The sequence below is a fragment of the Oncorhynchus clarkii genome, chromosome 20, assembly GCF_045791955.1.
Source record: "Oncorhynchus clarkii lewisi isolate Uvic-CL-2024 chromosome 20, UVic_Ocla_1.0, whole genome shotgun sequence".
NCBI classification, from domain to species: Eukaryota; Metazoa; Chordata; class Actinopteri; order Salmoniformes; family Salmonidae; genus Oncorhynchus; species Oncorhynchus clarkii.
Window position 1 is genome coordinate 30,763,826 of NC_092166.1, and position 15,998 is coordinate 30,779,823.

The 15,998-nt window shown below is 43.2% G+C and overlaps 1 protein-coding gene across 1 annotated transcript; it reads left to right on the forward strand.

The window, feature by feature from the left end:
* Nucleotides 1–494: 494 nt before the first annotated feature.
* LOC139376184 (aquaporin FA-CHIP-like) lies at nucleotides 495–3,234 on the forward strand. The gene is made up of 4 exons (XM_071118463.1): nucleotides 495–965; nucleotides 1,841–2,002; nucleotides 2,290–2,370; nucleotides 2,627–3,234. Exons 1-4 carry the CDS (start codon nucleotides 603–605, stop codon nucleotides 2,801–2,803), a joined length of 783 nt encoding a protein of 260 aa, XP_070974564.1. The 5' UTR covers nucleotides 495–602; the 3' UTR covers nucleotides 2,804–3,234.
* The last annotated feature ends 12,764 nt before the right edge of the window (nucleotides 3,235–15,998 follow it).

The window sequence follows — 15,998 nt, forward strand, 5'->3', positions numbered from 1 at the left end:
ACACCCCACCCACCAATTAATTTATGTCTTTATCCCCTGACCAACGTGGAATAGACATTGAGGTGACATCTTTGCCCGGTGTTATTAAGTACGCACACTGGAAGGTGAGATCTAATCTACACCTCGACTGAGCTGATAGAAATCCTCATTATTTAGTTTAATGATTAAATTGACTTTTTCGTTCTGAACTTCTAACACGAGTGGGACGGGTGTTGCTTCGTGACAATGACCACACGAGCAGCCGCTCTGATTTGCCAGCTCTAAAGCAGTTACACCACTACAGCCAAAAGTCCAAATAAAAAAAAGGAGGTAAGTGCAGCCGAGGGAGGGGGGGAAATGAGAGAGTGATAGAAGGAAGAGAAACGAGAGACGGATGGGAGGAGGGGATAGAAAAATAGAGAGAAGGAGACTAGTAAAAGAGGGAGGGTTTTCTCATTAATTCAGCAAGCCATTCCCTTTGACTTTTTCAGAGCCTGCCCCCCTGTCATTATCAGCAGAGGCCATATAAATGCAGCTTGTTGATGATGTTTTTGAGTTCCACTGACACACCACACTACATCCCATCTCTGAGAGGAACATCATAGGCCCAGGTTGCAGCCAAGATGAGAGAATTCAAGAGCAAGGCTTTCTGGAGGGCCGTACTGGCCGAGCTCGTGGGGATGACCATGTTCATATTCCTCAGCATCTCGGCTGCCATTGGGAACTCAAACAACACTTCTCCTGACCAGGAGGTGAAGGTTTCTCTGACTTTTGGTCTGGCCATCGCCACGCTGGCCCAGAGTTTGGGCCACATCAGTGGAGCCCACCTGAACCCAGCAGTGACACTGGGCATGCTCGCCAGCTGCCAGATCAGTGTGTTCAAGGGGGTGATGTACATCGTGGCTCAGATGCTAGGCTCTGCACTGGCCAGTGGTATTGTCTATGGAACCCGGCCAGAGGGAAATGCTGCACTGGGGGTCAACGCTGTGAGTGGCACTTTTTGGTTCATGTTTTATATAATGCAAATTTGGATATATGTGGTTTATGTGTGTCCTTTTCAATTGAACAATTTACTGGTGTTTCAGTAGAAATGTTGGCTTTCAATTCCATTTTATGGGAAGTGTTTGAACAATGTAATTTCTTGATCAATTAATATTGCATCTCATAGTAGTCGGCCAAGAGTAATGCACATGAACCTGTGTGCACTGCATTGATAAAAGAGTTGATTGAACTTAGTTTAATTCTTTTTAAAGGGACTCAAATGGGGTGCCATTCATGGTTGATTAGAGTGTGCTTTGATGCACCGGCTGCAAATAGTTGACAAACAGAATCATGTGATGTTGTTTATGATCACACTAACGTGTACTCAGCGTAGGTGCTTCTGCTGTCCTCTAGCGAATATAGGGTGTACTGTTGAATGGTAATTACTTTCTCATGCATGCAAAACCTCCACACCCATAGACACAAATGCATATTATATGTGATTTATTGAGCTATTCATATAGAGGATCATCATATCTATTTGCATTAAAGTAATTCAGAAGTATTTAAATTGGGCATTAGCAAAGTCTGTGAGAATATATTATCAGTGATCGACATTTATTTTAACCGTGTAAAATTTCATTGAGTGAGAATACTCAGACTTGTTCAGACGTTGCCAAATTCGAGTTAGACTATAATCAGCCCGTTAGAAGTTTAAATTAAAATGTTTCCTCCTCATCCTCCACTTCAATAGAGAAGCTTTTGCCTTGCCAGATATTTACAATAGGACGTGGCAGTTGAGGAAAACATAACGCTGATCCACACTGACAAATTGCTTTTGTTCGGCTCCCCCTTTTGCCCTCCTGATTCCCTCTCGTAGCTAAATGGTGTCTCTGCCAGCCAAGGCGTTGGCATCGAGCTCCTGGCTACCTTCCAGCTGGTCCTGTGTGTCATAGCTGTCACTGATAAAAGGCGGCACGACGTCACCGGCTCTGCCCCCCTGGCCATTGGGCTCTCTGTCGCTCTGGGACACTTGGCAGCCGTAAGTAACTTACAGCAGTTTGTAAACGAGGGGAACTCCTCTAAAACACGCATCTGATTCACAACGATAGATTTAGCAACAGTATTATTATGATGAATCGCCACTGAATTAAAAAGCTACATTTTACTCAGTGGAAATGTTGACTCCGTTTAATTTGCCCCTTAAACCGTAGGCCTAACCCTACAACCATGTCAGAAACGATCATTTCCACTGATTTCACATCCGATCTTCTCATCCCTCATATTGACTTAATACATGTCTCTGTTGTTTGTTGTTGTTTTGCGCAGATCAGCTACACTGGCTGCGGTATCAACCCTGCCCGATCCTTTGGACCTGCTTTGATCATGAATGATTACACAAACCACTGGGTAAATTGGAGTGGAGCGGTGTATTTAGTGTGACATCAATGTCATGACCAGTGAATTCAATAAACCTCGAAAATGATTGCCAAAGCTCAGCTACTTTCAATAAAGTAGTTACTGAGTGACAGCATCTCTATTGTTTCATTGTACGGTCCAAGTTAAGATAAAACTATTGAGAACAAAGTTAAAGTTAACCCTGAAATATTTGTCTTTAATCTGTTCTTCCATTGATTAATCGATTGACTTATTTGCACCTTGGCAGGTGTACTGGGTGGGGCCAATGTGCGGAGGTGTGGCAGCTGCTCTGGTCTATGACTTCCTGCTGTACCCCAAGTTTGATGACTTCCCTGAACGCATGAGGGTCCTGGTCAGTGGCCCTGTGGGAGACTATGATGTCAATGGAGAAGAGACCGCAGCAGTAGAAATGTCATCAAAGTAGTATTGTGAGAGAAACACCATAGAGTGTATAGTACCTTGGATATCTAACTATACTCCTGTAAAGAAAACATTTACATTTCCTTTAGAATGGGAGCAGTTCATTTGTTATTTCAAAATACTGATCATGAATTTGAAAGAATTCATTACTGAACTACCGATTAGTATCCAACATGAACTTAAGTAGCCTATTCACTAACATTTATTAAACATATTTCTTTATACAAGAATTGTTGGAACATCTTGCTCTTTGTTAAAATATTTCCCCTATCAGTATTCTATATACTGTACAGAGTCATTTGTTTTTGTATATTTTCTATATTACTGTTTTATGTATAAACATTTTATTTCTTGATGTATAAAGTTTATATTTCTGTTTGCAATCTTGAATTGTCTTTCACTTTTGTAAGTAAATAAAACACCAGATGTACCCCTCCTTGCATTTTTCTCTTCATAAACTGTATCCGGTCTATAACAGTGCCCTGTTTATTTTCATTTTATCTCCATAGAACGTCTGAGCCAAGACCATTAATTTGGCAAACACATAAACAATTTAGGTGTTTCTCAGAGGGTGAGGGCCGTGGAGAGATACAGATAAAGATATTTTCACTATCAAAACATAAGACGACAGCAACACCTGTGATCAGGTTAAGAAACAGGAGCCTTGTCATCATCAGTCCATTTCCTTAACTCAAATCAAACTTTGTCACATGCGCTGAATACAACAGGTGTAGACCTTACCGTGAAATGCTTACTTACAAGCCCTTAACCAACAATGCAGTTCAAGAGTTAAGAAAATATTTACCAAATAAACTAAACCAAAAAATTATAAAAGGCAACACAATAACAATAACGAGGCTAAATCCATGGGGTACCGGTACCGAGTCAATGTGCGGGGTTACAAGTTAGGCATGGTAATTTGTACATGTAAGTAGGAGTAAAGTGACTATGCTTAGATAATAAACAGCAGTGTAAAAACAAATGGGGGGTCAATGTAAATAGTCCTGGTGGCCATTTGATTAATTGTTCAGCAGTCTTATGGCTTGGGGGTAGAAGATGTTAAGGAGTCTTTTGGTCCTAGACTTGGCGCTCTGGTACCACTTGCCGTGCGCTAGCAGAGAGAACAGTCTATAACTAGGGTGGCTGGAATCTTTAGGGCTTTCCTCAGACACCGCCTAGTATAAAGGTAGGATGGTATGGTAGGAAGCTTGGCCCCAGTGATGTACTGGGCCACACACACTACCCTCTGTAGCGGCTTACGGTCAGATGCCGAGCAGTTGCCATACCAGGCAGTGATGCAACTGGCCAGGATGCTCTCGATGGTGCAGCTCTAGAACTTTTTGAGGATCTGGGGACCCATGCCAAATCTTTTCAGTCTCCTGGGGGGGGGGGGGTTGTCGTGCTCTCTTCATGACTGTCTTGGTGCGTTTGCATTGGAGTCATGCTTGGCCACATAGTTGTGCGTGAGCGGGAAGTACAGGAGGGGACTAAGCACACATCCTTGAGGGGCCCCAGTGTTGAAGATCAGCGTGACAGACGTGTAGTTGCCTACCCTTACCACCTGGGGGTGGCCTGTCAGGATGTCCAGGATCCAGTTGCAGAGGGAGGTGTTTAGTCCCAGGGTCCTTAGCTTAGTAATGAGCTTTGTGGGCACTATGGTGTTGAACGGTGAGCTGTAGTCAATTAACATCATTCTCACATAGGTGTTCCTTTTGTCCAGGTGGGAAAGGACAGTGTGGAGTGCAGTAGAGATTGCGTCATCTGTGGATCTGTTGAGGCGGTATGTGAATTGGAGTGGGTCTAGGGTTTCCGGGATGATGCTGTTGATGTGAGCCATGACCAGCCATTCAAAGCACTTCATGGCTACCGATGTGAGTGCTACGGGGCGTTAATCGTTTAGGCACGTTACCTTCGCTTCCTTGGGCAAAGAGACTATGGTGGTCTGCTTGAAACATGTTGGTACTACAGACTCGGTCAGGGAGAGGTTGAAAATTTCAGTGAAGACACAAGCCAGTTGGTCCGTGCATGCTTTGAGTACATGTCCTGGTAATCCGTCTGGCCCGCAGCTTTGTGAATGTCGACCTGTTTAAAGTTGTCCGGAACAGCTGGTCCTCTCATGCATGCTTCAGTGTTGCTTGCCTCGATGCTAGCATAAAAGGCATTTAGCTCGTCTGGTAGGCTCGCATCACTGAGCAGCTCACGGCTGGGTTTCCCTTTGTAGTCCGTAATAGTTTTCAAGCCAAATCAAATCAAATCAAATCAAATTTTATTTGTCACATACACATGGTTAGCAGATGTTAATGCGAGTGTAGCGAAATGCTTGTGCTTCTAGTTCCGACAATGCAGTAATAACCAACAAGTAAACTAACTAACAATTCCAAAACTACTGTCTTATACACAGTGTAAGGGGATAAAGAATATGTACATAAAGATATATGGATGAGTGATGGTACAGAGCAGCATAGGCAAGATACAGTAGATGGTATCGAGTACAGTATATACATATGAGATGAGTAATGTAGAGTATGTAAACATAAAAGTGGCATTGTTTAAAGTGGCTAGTGATACATGTATTACATCATTTTCCATTATTAAAGTGGCTGAAGTCGAGTCAGTATGTTGGCAGCAGCCACTCAACGTTAGTGGTCGCTGTTTAACAGCCTGATGGCCTTGAGGTAGAAGCTGTTTTTCAGTCTCTCGGTCCCAGCTTTGATGCACCTGTACTGACCTCGCCTTCTGGATGATAGCGGGGTGAACAGGCAGTGGCTCGGGTGGTTGTTGTCCTTGATGATCTTTATGGCCTTCCTGTGACATCGGGTGGTGTAGGTGACCTGGAGGGACAGGTAGTTTGCCCCCGTGATGCGTTGTGCAGACCTCACTACCCTCTGGAGAGCCTTACGGTTGTGGGCGGAGCAGTTGCCGTACCAGGCGGTGATACAGCCCGACAGGATGCTCTCGATGGTGCATCTGTAGAAGATTCACTTGGTGTTAATAAGTTAAGTGTGCTGCACGTGATTCCAGTCTATAGGATTAATGATTTGTAATTGAAAGAGTGGCGTGTGATGTATGCGCCACACATTTGAAAATTGAGTGTCTTTTGGGGAATTGCTGCTTCAAATTAAAAATGTTATGCAATTCTAACGAGGGACATCCTCTGCCATGTTTCTCATAAGATCATTTACATTGTACAATAGCCAAGTTATTTGAAATGACATGTTTGTTTTCTTATGGAACAATCGCTCAGGCCTCAGTACAGGAGTTCCAATATGTTGACAAGATTTAGATTTCTAATTTCCTTCATGATGTTAGCTGTATGTTAGCCCTTGATCGTGACTCTGTTCCATTACATTCGACATAAGTCATTGGATGAAGACATCTTCTGTAAGGGGGGAGTTTTAAGAGCACAGACGCTCAGTTTGAACATTAACGTGGATTGATTGTGGTGCGGTTTTGGAAGCATAAGGACCTTATCTTTCATATGACAGTGAGAAATCATTTTCAAAAAGGGTAAATTGATACAGAATCGATTCACGTTTTAGATGGAGTAGCTTACAGGTCCTGCACAGCCACCCTATTTCCCATATAAAAAGAGCCTTTGAATGACCAAAACATTACCCATAATATTGGTACACTATTAAAATGGTCAGAATGAAAGAAACGCTACCTTTTCTCTCATCTCTAAATATCAGGGAGCCTGAAAGAACAGGCTGGGTGGGCGGGGAGCTTATATTCATGAGCTCGCCTTGACTGACAGCTCTTTGAAACACCCGAAATTGTCGTGAGCCATGTAATTGATGACAAGGTGAAAAATGTGCCACATGTCATTCCGAGACCAAATATACGGATCAAAAATATAAAACACAACATGTAAAGTGTTGGTCCCATGTTTTGAGCTGAAAAATATCAGAGAAATGTTTACATCCCTGTTAGTGAGCACCCACTTGCAAAGATAATCCATCCACCTGACAGGTGTGGCATATCAAGAAGCTGATTAAACAACATGATCATTACACAGCTGCTCCTTGTGCTGGGGACAATAAAAGGCCACTCTAAAAAATGTGTAGTTTTGCACAAGTCAAAACAGCTACGGCCACAGCTAGGTTATTTCCAAGCAAAAGACTGCCAGTCTCACGGTAATTGGCAGTTAATTAACATAAACACATGTAGCATTCCCAGGCCTGGAGATGCTGAACGTGTTGCTGTAACACACCTGATAGCACCTCTGGAATATCCTTATTATTTAAAAAAGCAGAATAAATCCATTTAAAATACACCACAATAGATCTATTTTAGGTCGGTGTAAAGACATAACAGAATAAGAGTTGGCCTACTGTCTGTTATCTGGCTATGCTCCATTCCATAGGCTGTAGGCTAGTTCCTTTAGCAGACAAGATATGTTCAGGTCCTGTGCCTTTATTATATACTATGATTTTATAGTAAGAAGAATATAATTGAGCTGAATAAAAATAGAAAGCATATTTTTCCCATTCTGGAGCAAGTGAGCATATGAAGTGGTCATTTGAAACAGACCCTATGCTCTAGACGTAGAGTTACTTGCCAACTTCAGTTGTGAATGATGCAAACCTTCAAATGTCAGCGATTTAAAAACATACAGTTGTATATATAGTGTATGTGGACACCCCTTCAAATGAGTGGATTCGGCTATTTCTGCCACACCCGTTGCTGACGTGTATCGAGCACACCGCCATGCAATCTCCATAGACAAACATTGGCAGTAGAATGGCCTTACTGAAGAGCCCAGTGACTTTCAATGTAGCACAGTCGTAGGATTTCTGCCCTGCTAGAGGCTGCACCGGTCAACTGTAAGTGCTGTTATTGTGAAGTGGAAACGTCTAGGAGCAACAACGGTTCAGCTGTGAAGTGATAGGCCACACAAGCTCACAGAACGGGACCGCCTGGTGCTGCAGTGTGTAGTGCGTAAAAATCGTCTGTCCTCGGCTGGAACACTCACTACCGAGTTCCAAACTGCACAAGAACTGTTAGTCAGGAGCTTAATGAAATGGGTTTCAACGGCAGAGCAGCCGCACACAAGCCTAAGATCACCAGGCGCAATGCCAAGCGTTGGCTGGAGTGGTGTAAAGCACGCCGCCACTGGATTCTGGAGAAGCGGAAACGCGTTCTCTGGAGTGATGAATTGCACTTCACCATCTGGCAGTCCGATGGACGAATCTGGGTTTGGCCCCTTAGTCTGGGGAATGCCAGGGGAATGCTACCTGCCTCAATGTTGGTTCGGGCTAGGACCCTTAGTCCCAGTGAAGGGAAATATTAACACTACAGCATACAATGACATTCTAGATGATTCAGTACTCCCAGCTTTGTGGCAACAGTTTGGGAAGGCCCTTTCCTGTTTCAGCATGACAATGCCCCCGTGCACAAAGTGAGGTCCATACAGAAATGGTGTGTCGAGATCTGTCTGGAAGAACTTTATCGCTCAACATCAGTGCCCGACCGACCTCACTAATGCTCTTGTGGCTAAATGGAAGCCCCCGCAGCAATGTTCCAATATCTAGTGGAAAGTCTTCGCAGAAGAGGAGGCTGTTATAGCAGCAAAGGGGGGACCAACTCCATATTAATAAACTCAAGCAAACAGCAAAATTTGCTTTAAAAAACAAATAAAAGAACACCTTACAACGCCTCTCCGCTAGCTGACCTAGTTGTAATGTCTGTTACATTGAAAAACATTAAGTTTGTCCTACAGTATGTTGGTGGTTTTGTTTGGGATATATTTCACACCTAGGGTACTTACATTTTCTCCTAATAAAATTTTAGTATTTTTTCCCACATATAAATACAGTATGTTTTGTTATTAAGTAATATATTTCAACACTTGTAATTATTTATTTGAACTGTCCTGGACTGAAAGGCCGAATGTCAGCCACAAATCTGTATGGACTCAACTCAGTGTAATGTTCAATAGAGTACCTCATTGACCTCATTACATCATATGTCCATCATCCAGGCAACACCACCAAACAGTAGTTGGCATCAATTAACCTTGACTTCAAGGTCATCAGAAGTATGGCACAGGTCCTTTTACTATTTGAAGAATTAGCTGGATGTCCCCTGGAGTCATTCCAAGGTGTCTACAGTAACAACATGAGGATGGGGATCTGATAATGGGACATTAAAAGGCTATACATTTTGCACCAGAAAATGAAAGATGATTCCAGCATGGAGAGGATACCCACTGTGGAGAGGATACCCACTGTGGAGAGGAGATCCAATTGGCAAAAACTGGTTGAATTAACATTGTTTCCACATTTCAACCCCCCCTCAAAAAATATGTGATGAAGTTGAATCCATGTGGAAAACTCATTTGGAGTTGCAAAAAGTCAATCGTAAGGGCATTCTGTACGTTTTTTTTCACCAAACTTTTAACCTAAATCCAATGACATGGTGTCATTTCACGTTGAATTCAGAATTACTTGACAACTCAACCCAAATGTAAATCAAAACTTGATGTTGAACTGACGTCTTTGCCCAGTGGGTAGGGAGGTTGCATTTTTGTTATGGGTATTTAATGGTCCCTAGCCCACACCCTGGGCCTGCGCTAATCATTGAGTAACGACCAAATTACTTTGGCTTTGCCTGTGGAGTCAATCTGAACAGATAGGGACGTTGGACTGGAAGTAAATACATCCATATCCAGCCAGTGGCCCCAGTGAATACTAACTAGTAAGTTATTCTTGGCAGAAGCCCCAATCAGAGGCAGGAAAAGCTCTGTGCTTGAATAAACATCCTCTCGTTGACTGCTCCTATTATTTTACTCTGTGTGCGGGGGATCATTAACCTCTAATGTTTTCAACCCAATTACTATTGGAGTCCCCTGGAGGATAGTCAAATGGAATAAGGTGTACAATCTAGCATGTACTGGATGTGTCTGTTTGTTCTACATCTCAATTGGAAACAAGACATCGCAGTCTGTTACGGCAACGCCGCTGACCGCAAGGCTGTACGGAGGGTGGCACGCTCAGCCGAACGCACCATTGGGTGCCCACACTGCCTGCCCTCCAGGACACCTACATCAGCAGGTGTCGCAGGAAGGCCAATAACATCATCAGTGAACTCAGCCACCCGAGCCACGACCTGTTCTTTCCGCTTTCATTACTGGAGTATCGTGGCAAAAACTGTCAGACTGGCCAATCACTTCTACCATCAGACTGCTGAATACCCACCACTAGGCAGCTACCAGCTCCCCCCGCTCCCCCTGTGTCAGGCCAAAGAGTTCAATCTTGGTTTCATCAGACCAGAGAATCTTGTTTCTTATGGTCTGAGAGTCCTTTACATGCCTTTTGTCAAACTCCAAGCGGGCTGTCATGTGCATTTTACTGAGGAATGGCTTCCGTCTGCCCACTCTAACATAAAGGCCTGATTGGTGGAGTGCTGCAGAGATGGTTGTCCTTCTGGAAGTTTCTCCCATCTCCACAGAGGAATTCTGGAGCTCTGTCAGCGTGACCATCGTGTTATTGGTCACCTCCCTGACCAAGGCCCAATTCTCTCCCGATTGCTCAGTTTTGCCAGGCGGACAGCTCTAGGAAGAGTCTTGATGGTTCCAAATCTCTTCCATTTAAGAATGATGGAGGCCACTGTGTTCGTGGGGACCTTCAATGCTGCAGAAATGTTTGCATACCCTTCCCAGATTTGTGCCTCACATTCCTGTCTCAGAGAACTACGGACAATTCCTTCGACTTCATGGTTTATTTTTTTGCTCTGACATACACTGTCAACTGTGGGACCTTAAATAGACAGGTGTGTGCCTTTCCAAATATTGTCCAGTGAAATGAATTTACCACAGGTGGACTCCAATCAAGTTGTAGACACAATAAAAGGATGATCAATGGAAACAGGATGCGCCTGAGCTTAATTTCAAGTCTCCTAGCAAAGGGTCTGAATAATTATGTCCATTCAGTTCCAGTCAAAAGTTTGGACACACCTACTCATTCAACGGTTTTTCTATATTTTGACTATTTTCTAGATTGTAGAATAATAGTGAACACATCAACACTATGAAATAACATGCAGTAACCAAAAAAGTTGAAACAAATCCAAAAATATTTTATATTTGAGATTCTTCAAAGTAGCCACCTTTGCCTTGATGACAGCTTTGCACACTCTTGGCATTCTCTCAACTAGCTTCATGAGGTAGTCACCTGGAATGTGTTTCAATTAACAGGTGTGCCTTGTTAAGCTAATTTGTGGAATTTCTTTCCTTCTTAATGCATTTGAGATAATCAGTTGTGTTGTGACAAGGTAGGGGTGGTATACAGAAGATAGCCCTATTTGGTAAAAGACCAAGTCCATATTAAGGCAAGAACAGCTCAAATAAGCAAAGAGAAACGACAGTCCATCATTGCTTCAAGACAAGGTCAGTCAATCTGTAAAATGTTAAGAACTTTGAAAGTTTCTTCAAGTGCAGTCGCAAAAACAATCAAGCCCTATGATGAAACTGGCTCTCATGAGGACCACCACAAGAAAGGATGACCAAGAGTTACCTCTGCTACGGAGGATAAATTCCTTAGAGTTAAATGCAACTCAGATTGCAGCCAAACTAAATGCTTTACAGAGTTCAAGTAACAGACACATCTCAACATCAACTGAGGAGGAGACTGCGTGAATCAGAGGAGACTGCGTGAATCAGGCCTTCATGGTCGAGTTGCTGCAAAGAAACCACTACTAAAGGACCCCAATAAGAAACTTGCTTGCTCCAAGAAAAACAAGCAATTAGACCAGTGGAAATTTGTCCTTTGGTCTGATGAGTCCAAATTTGAGATTTTTGATTCCAACCGCCATGTCTTTGTGAGACGCAGAGTAGGTGAACGATCTCCACATGTGTGGTTCCCACCGTGAAGCATGGAGGAGAAAGTGTAATGGTGTGGGGGTGCTTTGCTGAAGACACTGTCAGTGATTTATTTCCAATTCAAGGCACACTTAATCAGCATCACTATCACAGCATTTAGCAGCGATGCGCCATCCCATCTGGTTTGCGCTTAGTCCCACTATCATTTGTTTTTCAACAGGACAATGACCCAACACACCACCAGGCTGTGTAAGTGCTATTTGACCAGAGAGAGAGAGCGATGGAGTGCTGCATCAGATGACCTGGCCTCCACAAACACACAATCTCAACCCAATTGAGATGGTTTGGGATGAGTTGGACCACAGAGTGAAGGAAAAGCAGGCAACAAGTGCTCAGCATATGTGGGAACTCCTTCAAGACTGTTGGAAAAGCATTCCAGGTGAAGCTGGTTGAGAGAATGCCAAGAGTGTGCAAAGCTGTCATTAAGGCAAAGGGTGGCTACTTTGAAGAATCTAAAATATTTGGGGATTTGTTTAACACTTTTTTGGTTACTACATGATTCAATATGTGTTATTTCATAGTGTTGATGTTTTCGCTATTATTCTACAATGTAGAACATTTTAAAAATAAAGAAAAACCCTTGAATGAGTTGAATGAGGTGTGTCCAAACTTTTGATTGGTACAGTAAGGTATTTCTGTTTCTTATTTTTCATAAAATTTCTAAAAACCTGTTTTCGCTTTGTCATTATGGGGTATTGTGTGTCGATTGGTGAGAACATATATATTGAATCAATTTTAGAATAATGCTGTGACGTAACAAAATGTGGAAAAAGTAAAGAGGTCTGAATACTTTCCAAATGCACTGTAGCTCCCACATTTGGCCAATCAGTGTACGCATCATTGACCGAAGTTTCGTCAAAATGGGGCCAGTGCTGTCTGAGATATCACGTGACTAACGGACAGAGACAGATCCACAGTCCCCTCCCCGATTTCATCATGGGGGACAATGAACAATTGCCTGCAGCAGAGTCAGATATCAGTCGAATTACATAACAACAGAAAGTAGGCTACTTGGTGTAAGAATGCAAGATATATAACTTACACTACATGACCAGAACTATGTGGACACCTGCTCATCGAACATCATTCCAAAATCATGGGCATTAATATGGAATTGGTCCCCCCTTTGCTGCTATAACAGCTTTCCATTAGATGTTAGAACGTTGCTGCAGTGACTTGCTTCCATTCAGCCAAAGTCGGGCACTGATGTTGGGCGATTTAAACCTGGCTCACAGTCGCCGTTCCAATTCATCCCAAAGGTTTTCGAAGGGGTTGAGATCAGGGATCTGTGCAGGCCAGTTAAGTTATTCCACACCGATCTCGACAAACCATTTATGTATGGACCTCGTTTTGTGCATGGGGGCATTGTCATGCTGAAACAGGAAAGGGCGTTCCCCAAACTGTTGCCACAAAGTTGGAAGCACAAAATTGTCTAGAATGTCATTGCATGCTGTAATGTTAAGATTTCCCTTCACTGGAACTAAGAGGCCTAGCCCGAACCATGAAAAACAACCGCCCCACCACCAAAGTTTACAGTTAGCACTATGCATTGGAGCAGGTAGCATTCTCCTGGCTTCCACCAAACCCAGATTAGTCCTCCGGGCTGCCAGATGATGAAGCAGGATTCATCACTCCAAAGAACTCGTTTCCACTGCTCCAGAGTCCAATGGCGGAGAGCTTTACACCACTCCAGTCGACGCGTGGCATTGCGCATGGGGATCTTAGGCTTGTGTGCGGCTGCTCGGCCATGGAGACCTATTTCATGAAGCTCCCGACGATCACTTCTTGTGGTGATGTTGCTTCCAGAGGCAATTTTGAACTCGGTAGTGAGTGTTGCAACCAAGGACAGACAAATTTTACATGCTATGCGCTTCAGCACTCAGCAGTCTCGTTCTGTGCGCTTGTGTGTCCTAACATTTCGCGGCTGAGCCGTTGTTGCTTGTAGACGTTTCCACTTCACAATAACAGCAATTATAGTTGACACGGGGAGCTCTAGCAGGGCAGAAATGTTACGAACTGACTTGTTGGAAAGGTGGCATCCTGCGACGGTGCCACATTGAAAGTCACTGAGCTCTTCAGTAAGGCCATTTTACTGCCAATGTTTGTCTATGGAGATTGCATGGCTGTGTGCTCGATTTTATACACCTGTCAGCAACGGTTGTGGCAGAAATAGCCGAATCCACTAATTTGAAGGGGTGTCCACATACTTTTGTCTATATTTATGTATTACTTCTGTGTTACTGCAAGGGACAAAGAACCATTTGGTCATGTTTAGTTATCATACATGGCAACCACAAATGGACTCAAATTCATGTACAGCTTTGCTCCTAAACCCTCCGAAAGACACACAAACACACACAGGTTGAAGGTTGGAGAGGTTGATTTGAAGTGTTCCAGTTAAATCTATCCCTGAAGTGGTCAGGGTGGCCCATAGCGACAGATGCTTCCAGTAGAAGGTGTATTGTGTTCTTCTCCTCGACACGCTTGATACATGCATTACCTGGTTCTCAAAAAGTCACATTCACAGCTTACCATCTTTGATACCAGAAAATGTGGCAATAATCAAGTTAATATCAGACAGTGATCTGCAAACAAACAAGGTAAAACGTTTGTATTAGATAAGGTTAACTGTAAAGCATGTTTTGTACACAATTGTTTGTAAGCCAGTGAAGTTGAAAAGCCTTGGTTAGTCTGTATTTGCTAAATCAACCAAATGTAGATCACAAAAAAAAAGTTCAAGCGAGTTCCTGCTGCTCCTTTGTCTCGGTTCTTGTGATTGCAGTGCTCACTGAGGCCAACTAGCGCATGGAATATCAACCACTACTGCGAAGGGAGCAGAGAACCCTTACCTAGTAGTATCACTGCTCCCTATCATCTGTCTCAAAGAATCATTTGGACGTGTTTTCAAACGATTCAATACTGTAGCTTATATTAATTGTGCTAGTATGGTAGTGGAGATGTGTTGGCCCGCTCAAGTTAATACATTCAGCCTCCATGCCTCTGTTCTGTCTGATGGCAGCATCTTCCCCTGCCATGTGAAGGGCCTAATAGCCCCTATTTCCTTTGTGTGTTCAACTTCTGAGGTCATTGCATTGTGTTGGGCTTCTGTTTTTTGATGTTTGCCCTCCACGGCATGAACCATGCACTTTTTGTTATTGTGTGTGGTGGAATTCGTCTCATCATGTTATTTCACTCATGTAAGAGGTCATCATCATTTGTTTACGGAGGCTGGGTAGATACAGTAAATGGATGGATGGATGGATAGGGATTTAGCGATTCTACTGTGGAGCTCTGACTGTATCCTGTGCAGTGGCGATTTAAGCATGTAAATGTTGAACTGAATGACGAATCGCCACTGTGGCCTAGATCCTTCCATATTCCCTTTTGTAGGTCTGTGTGGCTCAGTCAGTAGAACATGGAGCTTGCGACGCCAAGGGTCATGGGTTTGATTCCTGCTGGGATAACCCATACGTAAACCACTTCTGTAAGTTGCTTTCAATAAAAGTGTCTGCTAACTTGCATAAATTATTTGTCACTTATTCCTACCATATTGAATTGTATATAAATGCATATAGAAACACATCCGTATAGGACATTCCCTCTATCTTTGACCCTGTGCATTGAGACATTACCTTGTTCAAACAACAGTGTTCATTAGTAGTGCTTAGCCTCGGCCTCGTCATACCCTCTCCATAATATCCCAACTGTTTATTTCTAATCTATGTCCTCCAGCAGACACATGCCCCACCACCTGATGTCCACATTAACGGTGTTGAGCAATGTCGAGCCCTTATCTGTGACCCCAGAGAGACTTGATGCATTCCCTCCCTCTCTGCTTCTCATCAGTTACTGGTAAACGGTCAGAACCCGCTGTGGCAGATGGGGGAGTGACACTGCTGAGGTATGTAACCTAGTAATTGTTTTGAAGTTGGAGGTGAAGTTCATTTGGCCATGGTTATCATCATCTCTGAAGAAGGGGGCGAAAGAAGAGAACTGTGTACAGTCAAATCTAGGAGGAACGAGGTGCCACTCAACTGCTGGGTCAAGCAGTCACGACTTACTATATTTTTATTTGTATGTTTTCTTTTAGACATTTCACACCAAATAGAAACATACACATCTCCTCTGCCCAGACCCACATGCTCACACCCCCATCCCTAATGTCTGCATTATAAATAGCCGCATGGGCTTAAATTTGACCAATTTGTTTTTCTCAGTCACCCATGCTATTTCAATATTTCAATAATAAATAATTTGATTTATCCATTGTGTTAATGATGGCAGGTTAATTGATTTCCAAGTTTTTAATATATGTTATTTT

What these genes read in the sequence shown, in the direction of transcription:
- LOC139376184 (XM_071118463.1), top strand. Translation starts at nt 603, where the DNA reads ATGAGAGAATTCAAGAGCAAGGCTTTCTGGAGGGCCGTACTGGCCGAG. An exon ending in CTGCACTGGGGGTCAACGCT is followed by an intron (nt 966 to 1,840) that starts GTGAGTGGCACT and finishes TCCCTCTCGTAG; the next exon opens with CTAAATGGTGTCTCTGCCAG. An exon ending in CTCTGGGACACTTGGCAGCC is followed by an intron (nt 2,003 to 2,289) that starts GTAAGTAACTTA and finishes TGTTTTGCGCAG; the next exon opens with ATCAGCTACACTGGCTGCGG.